Consider the following 23,301-nt stretch of genomic DNA (forward strand, 5'->3'; position numbering starts at 1 on the left):
TTATGTGGTGTCGTACTTCAAGGAGGGTATTATTGTAGACAATGCTGATAAAAGTGTAGTATGTGAAAAATTGTGAGATAGTGGTATTAGAGGTTCATGAAGGAAATTGGGATATCTTAGCACTGCACACATTTTCCAGAATAAATAAATGAGGGGGTTAATTAATATTTATGATACTAGCCCAGCCAGGTTTTGGTTAGTATCTTGAACTTACCACTTCAGCTGTCATCAGCACAACCTTAACTTCCTGAAAGTTTTTCTCTGCTTCTTTATTGACATCTCTAAGGGGAAATCCTTGTTTTTGGATCTTAAATTGCACTTGCTAATGAAGAAAGCAGACTCTTTTTTTTTTTTTTTATCTTAAGCCATCCTGCTTTACATATGGATGATGAGTAGTTGATTTAAAATACAATATATGTTCCTAACATTCCTTGCTGAACAAAACAAGCACTATTAATGAAAAATTCTGAGTGAAGCAAATGTGGCAACTTATTTTTTGTGGAAATTCAGGGAGTGGCATTTATGGCCATCCTGAATTACCTACAATGAACCAGGGTCAGTTTGTTATGGAGATGACATTCATCCCAAACAATACATTCCATGATGTGATCAAAAGCCTAATTTTGCTGCACACTATACTTTTAAAATCAAGCCTCCAGTAGTGTTTTTGTTGAAACCACTTTGTTTCTTTATTTTGTATTGATAGATGCAGTCTGTCAATCAATCTTTTGATTCTATTCACTTTTTTCTGACATCACAAGTGATTTTAGGAAATAATCCCAACTTTATGGTGAAAAATGATAATGGTTAACTATAAATGATGATGGACACAGTACATTGTGTGGAGTATGTATTCTAGTTCCAGTGGATCTCAGGTGATTACAGGTTATATGCTAGAGCAGTCATGAAGTAGTGTGCCTCATGTGATATATAACATTTCATTTAGTTGAACAGTATTCTTGGTACAGATTACAGGTAGTTTAGCAGTAGTAAAACATGCAGAGATATGCAAAGGGCATTTATTGGGCATTGTTATGCTTTAAACCATCTTAGTTTCTGAAAAGGAAACTCATGGGAGATGCAGTAGCCATATTATTTCCACAAAGGCTTCAGCAGTTTTCAAATAAATTGTAAATTGTGTTTATACCTATGCTGGGGAATGTAGTAGTTTATCTTCTACTTGCTTATATATATCGCTATTTTCCCACCATAAAATGGGTCAAAATTTGATATACTGTACTATTTATAAACATGCAAATCCAGAGGTTGAACAGCTGGTTACAAAGGTACAAGGAAAACTTCTGCCCTGTTCAGAAGTCACACACACACACACACAAAAAAAAAAAAGTCATTGGTAGCAGTGGGGATAGGAAGTTGAACTGCAGGAGTTGATGTGTGTCACTAGGGCATTTACATTTGTAATACAGGCGAGTGTTGTTATACCAGTGATATAATGAATCTCTAATACAATACAATGAACTCCAGAAGCTTTACACTGTTTACCATTATTGCTTGGGCATTATGAACTACTATATCGTGGGAAAAAAGTTATTAGTCTCCAATAAAAATGATGATTGTGCCACTTTGTGGACCTACAAATTATGTTTACAGGCCTAGCACAAACTTAGGTCAGCTTACCAGGGCAGCCAACATGCTCAAATACCTAAAGTGAAATACTCTTGGGTACAAAGTACAGTATTATGGTTGATTAAGAAGCTATTGCCAGTTTTGTAGAAAAGTAATACACTGATCAGGATATCATTAACGCAGTTTCTAAAATTTTTGGTTATTCACCTGTAGTTGTTTGTGAACAAGATAATTTTCTTGCACTGACATTTTTGTTGTTGTAAAACTTATTTTTCCACACTACTACCTTGTCTTTTAGCTATTCACATAACATGACATTTATTTACAGAAACTGACCCCTTGGATTATAAACCCTCATATCAGACTGGTTAGTTTTTTTTTTTTTTTTTTTTCCAAATTCCTGTATTTTATAGTTCTTACAGTACAAGTTAGTTTTCACAAGCTGACCTTTGTTTAAACAATGTATTGTTCAATTGTGAACCCAGTCACCATTTTGCATATCCTATCCAACAATCCAAATAATTCATCAGTAAATCGTTATTGTGCCATCAGAAGGACCATGAATTTTTATATCGGTGAGTAATAAAATGTTTCTCCCTTTATGTCATGTGTACTTAAAAATAATTCAAAACAATTTACAGGGGTGAATGCACAAGGAATAGTCTGTAATGTGAAGAAAATAAATCAAGTATATTCTAATGGCACAATAGCATGTGATTATATTGTATACAACAGCAAGTAGTAAGACTACATCAAGCCTTAATAGGTCTGTGTTTATTTGTGGGACTTCAAATACTGGGACAGAAAGGTGCTCATCAGTATGATAATCTTGAAACAGTTCTGTACAATATAACTAGTGTAGAACCTACATTTCAGACTTCTGCAGTTCTAGTTGCAGCGTACAACATGCAGTTAGTAGAGTTATACATCCACAGGATTATGTTTGCTCATCATCTCTGTTACCTGTAGTGTGATGGTAAATAACTGACAGTAGTCATCTACTGTAACCATACTTGTATTTGGTAAACACAAACTGTGGACTGAACATATTATTTTGATAAACACTTTGGTCTTGCAAGCTGCAGGTAGCTTGAATTAGTTGCCAAAGCAACACTTTGGTTAGAAGACATATCTGCAATAAAGGCCATAAGATATCTGTATGCTCCAATGTAGCCAGAAATTGTCATGAGTGTTATCTTGTGATGTGGGACTCTCCTGAAGCTGCAGTGTGGACTGAACTTGGTGTAACCAAAAGTTACAAACAGTGCAATTTACATTTTGGTTTATATAGAAGAAATAGTTAGAATCAAATTATGAATTATCTTTCATAAAGTATCAGTAAAACAATTTTCTTAGAATTTGCTGTGATGGTGTTCCAAAATCTGTATACATAGACCTTTGCAAAATAATTGTATCCAGTATATATAGTTATGGTTGGATATACTCGAGTGTTTATGTAAAAGATTTGTAAGATTTTTGTTGGCCCTTTGTTCTTGTCTTAATCTTGTAAGACATTTGTAAAGACTTCTTGCAAGATTTTATCAAAATTAGAATGTTCATATGTAAACTCATAATGAGAACTTTGCAATAAGAACACTGTTATTATGATATTTAGGAACCACTTCTTTTACAAACATGTTAGGAACCTTCAAGTAAGATTTTTATAAACCTGTACTCTTTTGCACTATTTTATATAACAAGGTAAAAGAAAATAGTTGAAGTAAAGTTTAAAATGAAGGCTCATTTTAGTGCCTGCTGATTCAGTGATTGTGGACCATTTGGAGAGAGATACCTTAATGGTGCAAGTACACAGCTGTAATTTGTGGTAGAACTGATACAAGATAGGTATAAGTGTACAAGGGAATATGGAGACTCACGATTGTGTTGTACATCAAAAGAAGTTGGTAAGACTTTTGTGACTGGTGTGGTGAATCCTTGATAAAGATCTTACTTTTATGTATATTCCTTTTTTTTAAAGAAATGATTGCTAATAGAAGATATATAGCAACTTCTAGACAGCAAATTTATTTATTTATTATCTACATCTTTTATTTTTTAATAAGTTGCAATTTTGTATGGAAAACAAATGTTGCAACTAGAACACACTCATTGTTTGTTACACTGTACTGAAAAATATAGAGGAAATATATTATAATGAATATTTGATTTTGTTTAGCTTTAGACCTGTTGGTAGCCTATCTTTGTTACTGTACAGCAAGAAAAAGTACTAAGCCTGCATGCAAACTTTTTTAATGTTTAGGCTTGTCACAGATGAAAGTCCATATCAAGGCCAGGCCTTAATTGAAATAAGCAAAAGTTAATGGAAAAGAAAAAGAAGAGACAAAGTATTTACAAGATTTATAGGAAGTGCAAAACCTGTTTCGACAGCAAAAACTGAAAGGGAGAAAAATAAATTTTGTCAGCAGTAACTATGACAGTGAACACTCATGTCAGACTTCAATAAGTTAGGGGATTTTCACTGATTTCTCTAGAGACTGGTCTCGCACCATCCTGGTGAGGGTTTAATTAATCTATTATAAGTTGCACAACTATTTTTTGGGTTATATTACATACTATGCAGAAGGCTTCTTTGTTGCTTGTCTTCACCATGGGGTTCTTAGGTGCTAGTGTTGATTTAGTATCTACATTTATTTATTTTACTTTGTTGCCGTCTCCCGTGTTAGCGAGGTAGTGCAAGGAAACAGACAAAAGAATGGCCCAACCCACCCACATACACGTCCACACATGCACATATACATACCTATAAATCTCAATGTATACATATATATACACAGACATATACATATATACACATGTACATAATTCATACTTACTGTCCTTATTCATTCCCGTCGCCACCCCACCACACATGAAATGACAACCCCCTCCCCCCGCATGTGCACAAGGTGGTGCTAGGAAAAGACACCAAAGGCCACATTTGTTCACAGTCTCTAGCTGTCATGTATAATGCACCAAAACCACACTTCCCTTTCCACATCCAGGCCCCACAAAACTTTCCATGGTCTACCCCAGACGCTTCACATGCCCTGGCTCAATCCACCGACAGCATGTCGACCCCGGTATAGCACATCATTCCAATTCACTATTCCTTGCACGCCTTTCACCCTCCTGCATGTTCAGGCCCCGATTGCACAAAATCTTTTTCACTCCATCTTTCCACCTCCAATTTGGTCTCCCACTTCTCCTCGTTCCCTCCACCTCTGACACATATATCCTCTTTGTCAATCTTTCCTCACTCATTCTCTCCATGTGACCAAACCATTTCAAAACACCCTCTTTTGCTCTCTCAACCACTCTTTTTATTACTACACATCTCTCTTACCCTTTCATTACTTACTCGATCAAATCGCATATCTAACATATCCAAATTAATTTCAAACATAATAAAGGATGTTATTACTCAGAGGTAGGAATATTTGAACCAAATGACAAACTTGAAGGAGTAAAAAGAATGAAAAGTACCTACGATCAGAAAAGTTAATACATTGAAGTACAAGTGAAGTGGGCGATTCACCTTGTAGAGACAATGTTAGCCTGTAAGTTGATTTTGCTCTTTCAAATATTCAAAAAATTTCTAAATAGTATTTTTTGCTAAACCTTCCATTAGAAATTTACCTGGGCATTGTTAAGGATGGCATTATTATGAGTGGATGACTGCTAAAAAAAGAATTTCCCTCTAAGGGTTGGCCATCTGTTTTGAACGTTACCTCGCTAATGTGGGAAATGGTGAGTGTTGGGGGTAGAGAAAGAGAGTGACAGGGTCTGGGAGAATGGTTTGGATGGTATTGCAGTTGAATTTGTTAAGAAAGAGGGTGACTGTGTTGTTGATTGGTTGGTAGGGATGTGCAATGTATGTTTGGATCGTGGTGAAGTGCCTGAGGATTGGCGAAATGTATGCATAGTGCCATTGTACAAAGGCAAAGGGGATAAAGGTGAGTGTTGAAACTACAGAGGCATAAGTTTGTTGAGTATTCCTGGAAAACTGTATGAGAGGGTATTGGTTGAGAAGGTGAAGGAGCAGTGTGGTTTCAGAAATGATAGAGGATGTGTGGATCAGGTGTTAAAATTGAAGAATGTGAGAAATACATAAAAACTGATGGATTTGTATGTAGCAATTATGGATCTTGAGAAGACATGAAAGAGCTGATAGAGATGCTTTGTGGAAGGTCTTTATATGGTGTGGGAGGTAAGCTGCTAGAAGCAGTGAAAAGTTTTTACCAAGGATGTCAGGCATGCGTACAAGTAGGAAGAGAGAAGAGTGATTGGTTCCCAGTGAAGGTTGGTCTGCAGCAGGGATGTGTTATGTCCCCATAGCAGTTTAATGTGTTTATAAAATTTGAGTTCCAGGACAGTGTTTCCATTCACCAACCCTCCAATCTACATTTGTCAAGATGGACCTCGATATATACCTATATCTAATATACACAGAGATGCTTTGTGGAAGGTCTTAAGTATATACATTAGGGAAAGAAAGCTGCTAAAAGAAGTGAGAAGTTTCTATGAAGGGTGTAAGGCTCATATATGAGAAAGAAGAGAGGAGAGTGGGTGGTTGCAAGTGAAAATTAGTGTGTGATGGGTGTGTGATGTAATCAGGTTCTTCAATTTCTCTATGAATGGGGTGGTGAGGGAGGAAAATCTCAGTCTTGGAGAGAGAGGCGAGTATGCAATTTGTGCATTATACGAGGGCCTGGGAAGTGAGTCGGTTGTTGTTTGCTCAGCACTGGCAGCAGATTCGAGTGAGAAATTGCAGAAGTTGGTGACTGAGTTTTGGCAGTGTGTGAAATTAGAACACACAAAGTTGTCAGTGAATGGCAATAAAAACAAGGTTATCAGGTTTAGCAGGGCTGAGAACCAGGTTAGCTGGTGCTTGAATTTGAATGTGTATGTGGTTAATTTGGTATCCTGAACTAATCAAGATAGAACAGCCCCATAGGTCATATGGCAATTGCCAGGTTCACCGTCTTCAGTAACATAGTTGAGAGTAAAACAAGAAGGGTTTACCACAATAGAAAAGTGCACATGCAGGATTTCTAATGTTCTTTTTCATAGGTATTTGCCTTTCCTGCCTTAGAGAGGTACCTCCAGGAACTGTTCCTATTTTGAAAATGTAGTAATAAAAGAGGGGTGATTTGTAATGTAGATGTTGGGAAATTGTATGATGATCGTGTGAAAGCGGTGTGAATGATTTTACTCTAACCTATCAGATCAATTCAGATAGCAAAGTGAAAAAATAAGAAGGGCTCATACCAAAGAGGAAGCCTTTGTTCATGTTAGCACACTGTAGCAAAAAAATAAGAAGGGCTCATACTACTGAGGAGGCCTTTGTTCATGTTAGCACACTAGATAAACTATGGACATGTGCAAGTGAACCAGGAGGCTGTATGGATCTGATTAATTTCATTTTAACAAGAATGTAGTTAACTATACCAGGAAAATGGGAGAAAGAAGAACCTTTAATTTCCAATAAACTGCAAGCAAATTCAGTGATGCTTTTCTCACACTGCAAAGTTCATCAAAATTATGTAAAATTCATATTTATTGGGAACAAAAGATATTGTTGTACTTGAACATATGGACAGATATTACTACATTACACTACTCAAACAAGTACTCAAATATGAGCCACTATCATGAAGCACTAAGACTCCAATATGAAGTTCGTAAACTGGAAATATTTCACAAATGAACTGCACATAAGCAAATCTATTTACACTTTATTATCTCTTGTGTAGCAAGGTTTACTAATACACAAAATTCAGTATTCAGGTGTTGTCTCCAGAATCTTTTAACACGACACCATGTTTCAGCTGGGAAATTTGGTGAACCTATGCCATGGAATACTCGTGCTACTGCTCGACCTGTCCACTGATGATCTGTATGTATAGACAGGAAAGCACGGACATTACTACGAATACTTGCCTCTACCTCAGGTTTTATGTATATATTTTCCTCTAAATAAATTTCTGATAAGTTTTTACCTTCAGAAAAGTATTTTCCTAGTTCCTCTCGAAGTTTGGTACAGCGGTCCAGGTCAACTGAATCACAGCACATAAGACTTGAGTTATGGGACACAGAGTGTGCCAAGTGGTAAATATAATAAAGTTGACGTAACTTGTTCTGCTCTTGGGCCTGAGTTCGCTTAAACAGGGCATCTAACAATTGGTCAAGCTCATCATCACTTAGATCCCCTCGAGCTTCCATGTGAAAAGACAAATCAGTGAATTCCACAATCACTCCTGACCGTTTCATCCTTCCACCACTTGAAAAGTCCTGATTACTCCATTCTAGTGCCTTAAGCTCTCTTTTGACAATCTTGCTGTTCCAACCCATACAAGATGCCACCTCCACTACTGGGAAACTCACAGTACTTCTCTTTTCAAAGCTGACTCCTTTTTGACGCTCAAGAGCAATGGCAACAGCCAAAGGTGGACATCGGCGACTCACAGCCACCAACTGCTTAGGTCCTCCATAGCATGAAACAGTGCAGTTTGCATACACATGTGAATTAAGATTAATAAGGTTTCCATGATGCAGCTCCAAGTAGCACAGTAAGGTTTCTAAGTTTTCTTCAGGAAGGTCAAGCACTTTCACTATCTCATCTATGGGTATTGCTATTTCATGCCTTGGGCAAGATGAGGAAGATAAATGTATTGGAAAGGATTCTACAGCACAAGAAGAGAGTTCAAGTTCAGTCCTTGTGGTTTCACTATTTTCTGTATTTCCAGTTGTTCCAGAAATTTGGCTGGTGATGTTGGCTGGTTTACAAGATAATACCTTGGGTGATACTGGAGCACCATTCTTTACCTTATTCTCATTTACTTTAAAATTCTCAAGATTTCTCACTTTAGCACATGCACAAGGTTTAAATATCCTGTTAAGAAGTTTTCTAACTGTGTGTCGATCCAAAGAATTAGCATAAATATGTCTTTTTAGCTCCTGGATGTCCCTTCCAACATGTACATCAAGAAATAGATGACACTGAGCATCTTCACCATCACGACCAGCCCGTCCAATCTCTTGCACATAGCTCTCTGCATTTCTAGGCATGTTGAAATGGATGATGCCATGAACATCAGCTTTATCTATTCCCATACCAAATGCTACTGTTGCAACTACTATTCTCAATTTCCCAGTCATAAACCTTTTCTGAACCTGTTGCCGCCTATGTGAGCTCAGTCCAGCATGATAGGCCTCTGCTTCAAAAGATATCCCTCTTGTCCTCTTTAGGTTATCCTTAACATCAACCTTTGAGGGATCCAATAACTGGGTTCTGATTAATGTGGCAATTCGCTCACATTCCTCACGTCGTGTACAGTAGATGATGATAGAGCTACATTTTGAGAACCTTGCTCCTTGAAGTAATGATATCAATGCCCATTCTCGATTTTGATCACATGATATAGATAAGTAGAGGTTTTCTGGAATGCTTGTACCACGTATTATGCCAGTATCAAAATCCTGAACAAGCAAGTGTTGTGCAATGCCAAGTGCTGTGGCTTGGCGGGCAGTTGCAGTCAAACCTAAAATTGTCTGAACACCTAATCTCTCCCGCAAGACTTGGCACACACGAAGATAAGATGGACGGAAATTATGAGACCATTCAGACACACAATGTGCCTCATCTAGACAGGCAAAGGCTACTGGAGGTAGATCCTTAAGCAATGTGCCAAGGACTCCACCTGTACGGCTTGCCACCAAAGCTTCTGGTGAAACAAGCAAGATATGAGCTCTTCCAGATCGAATAGCATTCATGGCAAGTAAACGCTGATTAGGGTTCTGATGTGTGTGGAGACAAACAGCATGTAGGAAGTTTGGAAGGCCAGTGACCTGATCCTCCATGAGCGACACAAGGGGAGACACACATACAGTGATGCAGTGCATGTATTTAGCATATAAGTAAGCTGGTAACTGATAACACAAGCTCTTGCCAGACCCAGTTGAAAGGACCAACAAAGTTGACAATCCAGACAAAATCCTCATTATGGCAATTTCCTGACCTGGTCTAAAGGCTGAGTAACCAAACATATGAAGTGCATCATAAACTTCCACAGGGGTAGAGCCAACTTTTCCTTTTTCTAATCGATACAATGGTTCAACAGTTTGTTTGTTAAACTTTGAGACAATGACTGATGATGAGTGTGACTGTGCTGATGTACCTAAGCACTGTGTAACTGTCAACTCTATAGGTGGTGAGAGGACTTCATCACCAACATCCTCCTCTACTATATTAGCAAAGACATCATCATCCAAATCCAGGTGGCTAGACTCCTTCCCATCTTCTGATAATTCACATGAATCAGCACATTTTAAGTGAACGTCTTCACTCTCAGCATCTATGTAATATTCCTGTTCATGCTTAACATCTTTATTTTGAGACAGTTTGTTACAATCAAGAGGCTGTTGGTTTGTTTCATGATTCAAATCAATGAAAGAATTCTCACTACAAGTACTGTTACCTTCTTTACTTCTTCCTTCTCGTGATTCTTCAACTTTGGAGGACATTTTGAATACTGGTAATATATTACTAGGCTTGATCCCCTTTGCCAATAATGCTGCCTCCTCAAGGCTGAGAAATGTAGATTCTTTTTCATTATAATCCTCCAAAGGCATCAGATTATCCCCCACTTTGCCAGAGCAATTCTTGGCCCAGTGTCCAAAGTCACCACATTTAAAACAAGTCAGTGTCTTTACAGCTCTTTCATTTCCATTTTCAGCATTCTTCATAATTTGTTTCTTCTTCCATTCTTGTCTCTTGTATTTACTAGCAGTTCTGTTTTTTCTGCCACGAACATATGTTTTCTTCTTTAGATTAATGCGCACATAATTATCACTGGCTGCACCAGAAATAACTTTTTTGATTAAATGTTCTTTGGCACTCATACAGGACCCTTTATTTGTATTTTTCATGCCATGTGACTCTATGTCCTGTACTTCATCATAAGTCTCTTCATTATGACCTAAATAACCAACCCTATCCTCCCCTTTACATTTTAACCCTTTACATGTGTCTCTGCTCTCATCTGTTGCTTTATCGGAAGTTCTGCCTTTTTGTTTCCTTCCAGCTGCTGCACCAGACTTTTTCTTTCTTTCTATTCTTTGCTTCTTGGGTGGAGGCCAAGCTGACTGTATCTTTCCACTCTCCAACAGTTCCTCCACACTCTCTACTTTCTTTCTTTTTCTAACAATTTTAACTTTCATTTCTTTTCCAGTTGGAATCTTCCTCTCTAAGTTTTCCCCTTTTCTTTTACTGAAATCTGTTTCATCAACAGGTTCTGTTTCAAATGTTTTCCAATTCCTCAGTCCACTTTTCCTGGGCTCTTCTAATGTTTTTTCATTATTGCTTTCTTGTCTAGAAACCTCTCCATACATATCATAAGGATCATTTACCATCCTCTGACTAACTGACTTGAGAGTATCTGCAAAATAACTAACATGGTCTTTATCATCCAAAGTTCTTTCAGTTACAACCTTGTTTTTGGCATGACTAGGCCGTTCTTTGAAAGAGATCTCTTTACAAAAGATGTTCAAGTACTCCTCTTCTTTATGTGACCCTTCATTAACAGCTAGTTTTTCTCTATGTAAAGTTATCTCATTAAAGGACTTCTCAGCCCTGCATTTCTCACCGTATGAGTAACATGGAACACCTGAAGTAAAACAATCTTTGGTTTGTGGCCTTCTGTCTCCCGCATTCATACTGAAATCTGATGCCTCTAATGGTGGACTCTTAGAAATTACTCCCTCCTCATTCTCAATCCAGTCTTTGTCACCTAATCTCATCTTCCAACTGTCTGATGGGACTATCATATCCTTGCCTCCAGTCTCTTCACTTAAGTCTGCTCCTGTGCATCGCACTACCCATCCATGGTTCAAAACTGCTTTTTTCTTGATAGCTAATACTCCTGACTGGGGTTTTTTGTTGGTGATGAGAGAAATAGCACTAACTGCTTGGGAATGGTGCTTCTTAATATCTTTCCTCCTTTTAACTCTGTAGCTATGTTTGGAAGATTCATTCACCTGAGCATCAACACTAATATATTCAATTTGTAAATTTTCTGACTTAGAAGCTTTCTCATTTTCTAAAGTTAATGTATCAGGCTCAGTGACATGGTTCTTTGTCAGATTTTCCTTTACAGTGAGTGGTTCCAGAGAGGTGAAACTATAATCATTGCATGTGCTGGGTTTTGGCTCAATAGACAGACTATTGTAATTTTTCCTGTTAGTCTCATAACTAAATGAATGCCTTGATGTATTTTCTGGTGTACAGTAAGACTCACTTTGCTGTTTGTTTAGCGCTGTGGACTTCTTCAAAGATGTTCTGACTTTTATAGTGCCACCAAGCCTAAGTTTTTCTGCCATATCTGTATACAGTGACTTGTGTTTATTATTTACCTTAATTTCTGTCATGTCACTATTTTTGTTGAGATGTTTGCCCCAAACACTGTCTTTGCTAATGAATGGTGGAGAAACAAAGGTATCCTGTATCACCTTTGATGAAATTCTAGGATTTTGCAATGAATCTGTCGTGCTTCCCTTGGAGTCATTGTTCATTACTAGGTTATCCACACTATGATCATTATCATTAACTGGCACTCTTTCTGAGCAGCTTAATAATTCTGAAGATTCCTTTTCTGTAGCAGTCAAGCTGCTTATAATCTGGTTCTCTGAATCATCAATGAGAGCAATATTTCTGCTTTTACTTTCAAAACTGCTCTCTCTTTTTCCCCTCGTGTGCTCCCAAGATGCATTGCATTTACGTTCCAGTACTTTCCGGTAAAAGTGGTATGTCCTGTATGCTGCTTTTATGTCTTCTGGTGCACTTGCTAGGGTAGCCTTATCTGGAGAGCACCTGGTAGCAGCCTTGTACTCATCCTCCCATGCCTGCACAAAAGAAAATCATCACTGAAGTAAGAAATATCAGTTACTATAGACAGCAATCATACAATAGCTTACTAATTACATAAGGAATCCACCAACCAGGTTAATGTAGCTGTCAGACTGGTTTACTTACATTCCCTCATGTATTTGTTTGTATACACAAGTGTTTTTACCAGTCTATGATTAAACAAAGACTCTGGGCTCACTATTTTAGCCTAGTGTTATAGCTGTTCAGTAACTAAAATTCTTCAATATGCATTACATGGGTTTACTAATAAATACAAAAATCAAGCAAACAATATCAATTACAAAACTCCTTTTGAATTACCAATATGTGATCATCATCCCACTTTTTGTGGTCACTAATTCAAAGAAACAAAGATAATTTTTTTTCAAGCACACTGTGAAAAATGAATATATTCACATTCAACATCTAAACTGCAATCAGCTTAGTCTGATCAATCTAAAAAAAAAACTTTTGAGAAAATAGTGTTTTCTAAAACTCATTTGAATGAGGTCAAGTAGCTGGCATTTGCTTTTCAGAGTGCAAGATCTACTCCAAATCTTATAAGTCATCAATTTAAAAGTTCAACGGTAAAAGCCAGAACTGCAAAGTTTGTAAATTATAAATTATGAGCAAAAGAACAACACTCATAATATTTTGCCATTTGCTATACTTGGCATGTAACACTAATCAAATATGCCTTATTTAACAATAATGATATTCTCTGCTGCCATGTTACACTACAGCATCTGCAAAAATCCTTGTTCATCCCTATATATTTTCAAAAGAGATACATGGCTAAGGTTAACTGTGGTCATGAGCATATTATGCTCTCAGGGTGAAATCATCGTACATTGTCTTGCTGAGAGTAGTGTTTCTAATGGTGTGAGCACCTGTAACCTGCTTCAGCGTCTCAGGCTATCTTTAGGGAAGGATGTTCTTTCTTTATTTTTCCTGGCTGCCATTTCATTTTGGAAATTTCTCTTCTCGATGATGATCTTTCTTTATTTTTCCTAGTTGCCATTTCATTTTGGAAATTTCTCTTCTAGATAATGTAATTCTTCCACTTGTGCTTAAAGATGGTTGGCTCTCACCTTTCTAAGGAGGAGAAAGCCTGGTCTCAATGGAAATTAAAAAAAGTGAGTATACTTGAAATTTCTAAGCATATTGGGTGCTCAGAAGGCACAATCAGGTGGCTATTTCCTACAACACCTCATTCAGGAGATCAAGACCATATGGATCCAAAAATGGACCTAGAATATCTCAGGAACCTTACCAATTCCATGCCCAGGCGTCCTCTGATGGTAATCAAGGCCAAAGAAGAGATGACAAAGTACATTGTGATATTGCCTTTGAAAATACATTTGAAGGTTTTTTGCAGACACTTGGGTTCATCAAAAACCATTTTCAGCCATATGTCTATTCTACTTTTATAGGATTTTACACTCCATGCATTTTTTCATATCATCTGGGAAACTATCAACCCTTTTGCAGTGTCAAGCAGAGACATCTGTTCCCATGATTACTCCTGTTAACAATAACAACTGGACTTAACCTATGGCTTCAGAAAGACTTTTCCCTTTTCTATTTTTTTTTTTTATTATACTTTATCGCTGTCTCCCGCGTTTGCGAGGTAGCGCAAGGAAACAGACGAAAGAAATGGCCCAACCCCCCCCCATACACATGTATATACATACGTCCACACACGCAAATATACATACCTACACAGCTTTCCATGGTTTACCCCAGACGCTTCACATGCGCTTGATTCAATCCACTGACAGCACGTCAACCCCGGTATACCACATCGCTCCAATTCACTCTATTCCTTGCCCTCCTTTCACCCTCCTGCATGTTCAGGCCCCGATCACACAAAATCTTTTTCACTCCATCTTTCCACCTCCAATTTGGTCTCCCTCTTCTCCTCGTTCCCTACACCTCCGACACATATATCCTCTTGGTCAATCTTTCCTCACTCATTCTCTCCATGTGCCCAAACCACTTCAAAACACCCTCTTCTGCTCTCTCAACCACGCTCTTTTTATTTCCACACATCTCTCTTACCCTTACGTTACTCACTCGATCAAACCACCTCACACCACACATTGTCCTCAAACATCTCATTTCCAGCACATCCATCCTCCTGCGCACAACTCTATCCATAGCCCACGCCTCGCAACCATACAACATTGTTGGAACCACTATTCCTTCAAACATACCCATTTTTGCTTTCCGAGATAATGTTCTCGACTTCCACACATTCTTCAAGGCCCCCAGAATTTTCGCCCCCTCCCCCACCCTATGATCCACTTCCGCTTCCATGTTTCCATCCGCTGCCAGATCCACTCCCAGATATCTAAAACACTTCACTTCCTCCAGTTTTTCTCCATTCAAACTCACCTCCCAATTGACTTGACCCTCAACCCTACTGTACCTAATAACCTTGCTCTTATTCACATTTACTCTTAACTTTCTTCTTCCACACACTTTACCAAACTCAGTCACCAGCTTCTGCAGTTTCTCACATGAATCAGCCACCAGCGCTGTATCATCAGCGAACAACAACTGACTCACTTCCCAAGCTCTCTCATCCCCAACAGACTTCATACTTGCCCCTCTTTCCAAAACTCTTGCATTTACCTCCCTAACAACCCCATCCATAAACAAATTAAACAACCATGGAGACATCACACACCCCTGCCGCAAACCTACATTCACTGAGAACCAATCACTTTCCTCTCTTCCTACACGTACACATGCCTTACATCCTCGATAAAAACTTTTCACTGCTTCTAACAACTTTCCTCCTACACCATATATTCTTAATACCTTCCACAGAGCATCTCTATCAACTCTATCATATGCCTTCTCCAGATCCATAAATGCTACATACAAATCCATTTGCTTTTCTAAGTATTTCTCACATACATTCTTCAAAGCAAACACCTGATCCACACATCCTCTACCACTTCTGAAACCACACTGCTCTTCCCCAATCTGATGCTCTGTACATGCCTTCACCCTCTCAATCAATACCCTCCCATATAATTTACCAGGAATACTCAACAAACTTATACCTCTGTAATTTGAGCACTCACTCTTATCCCCTTTGCCTTTGTACAATGGCACTATGCACGCATTCCGCCAATCCTCAGGCACCTCACCATGAGTCATACATACATTAAATAACCTTACCAACCAGTCAACAATACAGTCACCCCCTTTTTTAATAAATTCCACTGCAATACCATCCAAACCTGCTGCCTTGCCGGCTTTCATCTTCCGCAAAGCTTTCACTACCTCTTCTCTGTTTACCAAATCATTTTCCCTAACCCTCTCACTTTGCACACCACCTCGACCAAAACACCCTATATCTGCCACTCTATCATCTATCTACAACAAATGGAAATACATTATACTGTATGGAAATACCCTATGAAATGCCAGTAAGCAAATTCTGAATAATCAACACCCATACAGCTGCATGCAGACTTTTTAAAAATGAGATCCTACATACAGGATCTCTCACTTTATGCAATAGTTTCATTCTTGAAAGTGGTCGCTTAAATTAAAAATGCATAAACCAAATAACATAAGTAATTAAAATCAGGAGGGTTCCATTATCAATAAGACTGTAATGAATATAAGTGAACAACTACAGTATACACATACCAGAAAATATATAATCCTATAACAAACATACCTTTATTCCATTCTTTCATAATTGAACTTTGGAAATATGAGGTTTTGATGTAATGATTAATGTTCCACTCTTAGCACTCTCCTTGATCTTCTCTACTCTGTCACAAATAATCTGTAAAGTAGATTCCCTAAGTTCAAGGGTATGCTTAATATCAGCTGTTTGTTCATTTCTCTCATGATGTTTCAGCATATCTATATTAAATTCAGTAGTGATGGCCTTACACTTCTTAGCACCACTGGTACCGGCTGAATTCAAAAGACCCTTTGGTGTCATGATGCAGGGGGCAAAAAAATGTGCAATATACAGTATACTGCAGAACAAAATACTATAGCACTCCATGACTATAGACTCTATCCATGCCATACATATGCATGCTTTTCTTACAGCATTGGCAGCGCACACCACTGTGCTGCTAACCCAATGATGATCATGTTATTCCAAACTTAAGCCTGAAGAAAAAAAAATATAAAAAGGTGTAAATGGGCTGTGCATGTTGTTCTAAAAATGGCGTGAATCAAATACGTGTAAAGTGAGAGGTCCCACCATGGGATACTCACAGTTAACTCCCGAATGCAGAGCATCCTCTGTATGGGATATCAACAGTCAGTGGGCTAAAGTATCATCTAATGAAGGAATTAGATGAATACCAAACACTTCTATCTATAATTTCTTCCACTGAGAGGTTCCTAAGGAAGGCTAAGGCATAGGCCACCTCCTCTGCATCATGGACTCTTGTAAAGCCTAGGACGAGACAGCAGGATTAGTTTCTTAATCAAGGTAGAAATGTTCCAAACTGAATGGGGTTTCAAGGTTCCTGCACAATAAATAAATGGTCACTTCAATATGTCTGATTACTTCCAAAAGATTTTTAGGGCAAAAAGCACTGCTCATTTGAAAAAGTTTCCCAAGAGTTCATGACAAAGGGCTCTTTATGTTCTTAATAGTTTCATATTCAATGAAAAATCTAAGGTCTGGTTTTATCTTAGCTTATAAGACATCAAAAAGACAACCACTCTCGTTTCTGGATGTTGAATGTTTCATTAACTGCCTCTAGAGCTTTAGGCTATGAGGAAAATAGTCTTCATAAAGATATTGATAAGCTAAATGCGAAAAGGTTTAGGACTTTTGCAGGATCCCGCTTGAGCTGTGATGGAGACATACCCAGTCTCCAAAATCAAAAAAAGTTAACCCAAAAAGATCTCAATAGATTCATACCAAATATGAATTAAGGAGATTTTTGTAGGGCAATTTCGTGAGACAAAAGTGTTACTGGCCAAATCTACATCATTAAAAAGGAATGGGGAATTCTATCATAGGGCTTCTGTCACTGAATTCTCACATGCTTTAATGAAAGATTGAAAACTCCCCTACACAGTAACATTGTCTTAAGTAGTATGACAAATGTAATACGGATGGTCATCTCTTCTCCAACCCATTCCGGGAAAAAAACTAAAGATTCCAAAGTCCTGATCTTTAAGGTCAGGCTCCTGTGAAAAGGGTTAGGTGACCTAGAAAAAACCCTGGAGGTATCAAGAGGGAAGTAAGGCTTAAGTATTAAGAGTTTCTGGCAACAAGGTCATTTATTTCACATTTGAGTTACCAAGCTTAGTGAACCCTGAAAACCATACAGCTAGGAAGAACATTTCCTAAAAGATTATACAGAGAAAAAGATAAAACTGCTGCAGTAATTCCAAGTACAGCACATCTGTTGTATCTGTTCCCATGTTGAAAACTGAAGAAACATACACCTGCAGAAACACATTGGCCTTTGTAGCAAAGATATCTAACTTGGGTGCCATCCCAAGGAGAAAATTTACATGAAAGCATTCATACCTATAAATGATTACAATGGTAATGTATTTGATTTTAACACAGCATCTGCCAGATGCATATACTTGAAGATAGGAGGACTGGAGTAAAAAGGTCTCTGGACATTGTATTTTTTCTTAACTTTAAGAGAGGAAGGGATTTCCAAACCTCTGTTCATTAGGCAATAGACTGCCACAGTAATATTCATCAAAAATAAAATTCAGGATAGGCTTAGAACCCTATGGAAGATGAACACCATGGGCTCTTTACCTCCATCCAAGAGTCCATATTTACATGAGCTTCAAAGAATGGAAGCCTTTTCCATAATTCAATGCATATGACCAAACCACCAGAGAAGTCTCTGCACCTCTTCAAGGCATATTTTTGGGTTCTCTATGTCAGTTCACCAATAAAAATTCGAGAAGTTTTTGGGGAAGTGCTTTGGGAAGATCTCTGCTGACTGTAAAAAGAGTCTGTAGATTCAGAATATAACCCTTTTGAACTGTAACCTTACCATATTATTGCACAGGTCTGTTAAGCTTAACTTCTCTAGAACTTGCACAAGTTGACATTTAGACAATACGATCTTGGGCTGTAAGGCCAATGCAGAAAATGCATAACTTAGAGCTTTGTCCATAGGTTGACAAAGAGAGATCTGACAGGATAACAATTAATCCCCAGCTATGAGGAGTTCTGACTAGGAATTAAGCAAGATTTCTACGGGTTGATAACCCACTTCTCGAAAGGTGTTCAGGAATAGAATGTTTAGTCTGGAACCTACCTAATATAAAAATTTGTGGGGCTATGCACAAGCCAAGGAGCATCACCTTAAACTGCCATGTCTGAGTATCAAATGAAAGCCAAAAACTTCATTTTGAGGTGAACCAGAATGTGCTAATGAGCATCTATTAAGTCTACACTGATTAACCAGGTTTTTATGAAAAGTTTGAGGGATGATTTGTGCAACTGTCATCTGAAACTGTGCTTCAAGATGTAAATATTCAATGAGTGTAAATCCCTTCTCATTTTTTTTTGTTTGATTCCTTTATAGATCAGGAAAGACCTATTAAAGACTTTATGACTTCATTATTCAAATTAATGGTGTCTTCCATTATCAACAGTCACCTTCAGCAATGCTGCATCATTGTCTATTCATGAAAAGGAGTAAAGTCTCACCAAGGAACATCCTTGAAGCTGCAGTGCATTACACAAGACAACTAGAGAATGAAAGTGAGCAGATGTGGCCTTTCTTCATCTATTCCTGGTGATATCTTGCTAATACGGGTAATGGCAATCAAGAAAAAAAATCATGTTTGATTGCTGTTTACCATGTTCGTGAGGTAGCACCTGGAACGGATGAAGAATGGCCATACTTGCCCACATCCATTCTCTAGCTGTCATGTGTAATGTACCACAGCCTGCTATCCATGACCAGGCCCTACAGACCTTTCCATGGTTTAATTGTCTTTTCCTTTAAGACTTGAGCTGGTGTCTAATATTTTTCCTTGACTAAGGTGACTGAAAATTCAACCAATAATCCGGACCTCTTTGATTAGATACAACCACTTGTTGAGCTTCCAAAAATCTAATTATTCCTAAAGTCAAGAGCCCTGACTGTAAGGATATTTCGAGGAGAAATTGCCGATAGACCTTACTTGGCTGCCTTAAAAGAGCTGCTACAAAGGGATATCTCTGCCCCTGGCAGAGCTAAGCTTAGCTACATCTAAGAGGAATCTTAACTGACAAAACTCCCCTAGAACTATTCTTTTCAATGTTATAAGTGACAATATCCTTAACTTGCTGTCTCCTTGTTTCACCTTCCTTAGAAGAGACAGAATTCCAAAGAGCAGTTTCTTGATATATTGAGGTATATCAATAGGATCTTATCCCTAGGGATAGGGGAGAAAGAATACTTCCCAGGTATTCCCTGCGTGTCATAGAAGGCGACTAAAAGGGAAGGGAGCGGGGGGCTGGAAATCCTCCCCTTCCATTTTCAGTTTTCCAAAAGAAGGAACAGAGAAGGGGGCTAAGTGAGGATATTCCCTCTAAGGCTCAGTCCTCTGTTCTTAATGCTACCTCTCTAATGTGGGAAATGGTAAATATGTAAAAAAAAAAAAATATATATATAGGATCTAGCTTGATTACCCTACTGAATGGTATCACAGGGAAAAATGGAACCACAGAAAGTTAAAGACTGTAACAGCTCTTCTTGAAAAGAGATAAGACACAGGTCAGTGCCTGCAGTACGACTTACACAGTGTGAATAATTGTCCATAGAGAACCAAAATCTATTTCAAAGCATACCCCAAAATCTCCAAGTAAACTATAACTCAAATACTATGAGTAAATATTGTCATCAATGCACAGTACTCTGAAAATACCAATGGTAAGGTCTGGTCTTCATCTACTAGATGTAAGAGAGACCCTTAAGTCTCACTGACCTATAGCAAATCAAGATTAGACAGAAAATCCCCAAAGGGCATCCCAGGCATTATTGATGGGATTGGGAACCTTTGAAAAAAGTTAAAAAGAGACAGATAATTACCTGGTCTCAGTGAGGAATGCTTGGAATCAAACAGGGTCTCCTTCAGAGAAAAAAGGTTATGGAAGTGAAAATTATGAGACAAACAAAACCAATCTCCTTGAGTGATGATTTCTATCTTTACAGCCATCAGGCAGCAGCAGGTCTGCTACAAAAAGGATCCAGGACCAATTGTTAAAGTTGATGGAGAAATGGTCTGACGAACAAATTCTGCTAATGCTACTTCATCATATGCAGCATCAGAGACAGAGTCTTCTCCTGAAATAGGAGAGGAAGGACCCCCTGGCTCATCAGAGCCTGGAAAGGGCTCTTGGAATAGATGTGGGGCCCCAAATTTTCTGAGAATAAAAAGACAGATTAAAGAACATAAGTAAGGCCTTATATCTGTGATGTGGGACCCCAGGAAAATTTTAAACATTGTTTACCATTCACAATCCTTGCTTTTCCATTTTCTAAGAGCTTTACTATTACTCCCACTTCATCTGTTATTCATCTCTTCCTCTCCCAACTTATCTTTAACCCTACCATACCAATAGACATTGTATTATTATCAATCAATTCTTTGAAATCATCTCTCCAACCGTAACAAACTTCAACATCTGCCACTTGTATTCTCCCAGGCCTGTCCATTAATACACTTATTCTTTATGCACACTTTTCTTTAATCTACTTCCTTCCAGAATAGTCCGTTATCATTCTTTAAATTCTCATTGCTTATCCTTTTTGTCATATACAACATCCTTTTCACCTTTCACATTCAAGAACTCTTTGCCCTCCATTCACTTCCATTTTCTGGAATACTTTGCTTCCAGACTTTGTTTTTCTCCTTCATCAACTTTCTTAAATCTTCATTCCACCACCATGCTGTACCACTCTTACTGCAACCCACACTCAATTTGCCACACACCAACACAACTAATGATAATACAGTATTTTCAAAAAATACTCAATACCAACAGGTCTTCATTAAAACTTGAATCATACCTAAATATGTTTGTGAATGATGCTAAACTTATAAGAGATGGAAGAAGCATCCAGGATAGTACAATCTACTACAAGATTTCAATAGGTTGAGGGAGTGGACAGATAATGAAGTTCAACCAAGCCCCAATGCAGAATGGTGAAGATAGGTCACAATGAAATGACCATTCAATATGGCTACCATCTTGAAAGACAATTTATGAGTCTATGCATAAAGACTGGGAGGTGGGGGACAACTAAAATCATTTCAAGACCAACATTAGAACACTTCATAAAGAGAAATGCTACATATCATCTCCTGAACGATATAAAAATTGCACTTAATTGTGTAGCTATGGAAATGTTCATAAAAATGATTCCAGCATATATATGCAACCCAATTAAAGTATGCATGATTAGCTTCACATCCCAAAATGATGAAAGAGATCTGATAAAGATGGCCCAGTGGAAGAGGACAACTGTCCCTGAAATAAAGGTGAGTTACAGGGAGATTGCAGCCATCAATTTTTCTACTGGAAGGAAGAGGAGAGAAAGGAGGCATGATCAAAACTTTCAAGTTTCTGAATTAATTTGATGACATCAATAATGAAGTTCTTTGATATCAGCAGAGAAATATCAACTAAAGGACATACCTAGAAAATAAAAATGTGAGATTTTAGATGTGAAGATGTAATTGTACAGTCATAAAGATGTAGACAAATATAACAAACCAAGTAAAGAAACTATAAATACACACAACAGGAAAGAGTTTTAAAGGTGCAAAATAGTAAAGAATGCTTGAGAGGTGGAGTCCCACAAACAACATAAAAAAAATACAGAACTAAATTTGCTTTTTGCAAGACATACGTAACATACTTTTGAATATATTACAGTAAAGTCAATCACACATCATGTATGGAGGGTGGTTTATTTTGGGGTAATTCATCACATAAAGAGTGACAAATAAAGGTACAGTAATAATTACTAAGGATGGTGGAATTAAGGGATAAGACATGACAAGGTTATTCAATTAAAAATCATATTATTCCTGGAGGGCATGGAAAATGTGTAAAATGTGTAGGGAAAGAATCCAAATGGTTCATCCTTTGTGAAAGAAATTCTAATTTCTACAGGCTTATCAAGAACAACATTGGCAGAAAAGTGTAACTATTTACAACTGCTTACTTTTACTTCCAATTTGGCTCGAGTATACTTTTCCAGCCATGATGAATGCAATGTTCCTTCTGCCATACTTCATCAAGAGGCATGTCATGCTGTTGGAAAAGCAAAGAAAATTGAAAATTTATTTCAAAACATGGTACACCAATTACTTAGGCAGAGATGAAAGTTATAGAAGCACTAATTCAGAGGTTTTCTTAATAGCAACCAATCTGGCAAAGGCAAAAATATGGCCCCAATCACGGCCATCTTGGATGAAAGAGAAAATGTAGGGTATAAGATTATATATGAAATCATTCACAGCTCATCAGTTAACTTGTAGTCCTGATTCTTTAAGATGGAAAGGTTATTGAGAAAAGGATAAAAATTCTACAACTTCCGTGTTTGTGGAAAGGAGGAGGTATTACGATGGTCGACACTAATGTGGTTGGTCTCCAAACAGAAACTATTGGAAGCAGCAATAAGTTAGCTGACCAAAGTCATGCCTGTGAACAAAGAGATGGCAACATCATGGTTGTTGAAAAGGTTTAGTTAAAAAGAGGTTACAGAGTTAATAAGGGAGAGGGCTTTTAATTCCACTCTGGCTAAGGGAAAAGTGGAAGAAAATCCATCCCTATTATG

At 37.8% G+C, this 23,301-nt stretch overlaps 1 protein-coding gene across 2 annotated transcripts; it reads right to left on the reverse strand.

Moving 5' to 3' along the window:
- Nucleotides 1-1,003: 1,003 nt before the first annotated feature.
- On the reverse strand, nucleotides 1,004-23,301 carry RecQ4 (RecQ4 helicase). 2 transcript variants are annotated; one of them, XM_071668258.1, is made up of 3 exons: nucleotides 22,687-22,801; nucleotides 16,748-16,931; nucleotides 1,004-12,486 (listed from the first exon to the last, which is right to left on the reverse strand). In XM_071668258.1, exons 2-3 carry the CDS (start codon nucleotides 16,769-16,771, stop codon nucleotides 7,312-7,314), a joined length of 5,199 nt encoding a protein of 1,732 aa, XP_071524359.1. In that variant the 5' UTR covers nucleotides 16,772-16,931; nucleotides 22,687-22,801; the 3' UTR covers nucleotides 1,004-7,311. The 2 variants fall into 2 exon arrangements, with proteins under 2 accessions (XP_071524359.1, XP_071524358.1); XM_071668257.1 differs by lacking the exon at nucleotides 16,748-16,931 and having other exon boundaries at nucleotides 22,687-23,301.

The sequence above is a fragment of the Panulirus ornatus genome, chromosome 12 (assembly GCF_036320965.1).
Source record: "Panulirus ornatus isolate Po-2019 chromosome 12, ASM3632096v1, whole genome shotgun sequence".
NCBI classification, from domain to species: domain Eukaryota; kingdom Metazoa; phylum Arthropoda; class Malacostraca; order Decapoda; family Palinuridae; genus Panulirus; species Panulirus ornatus.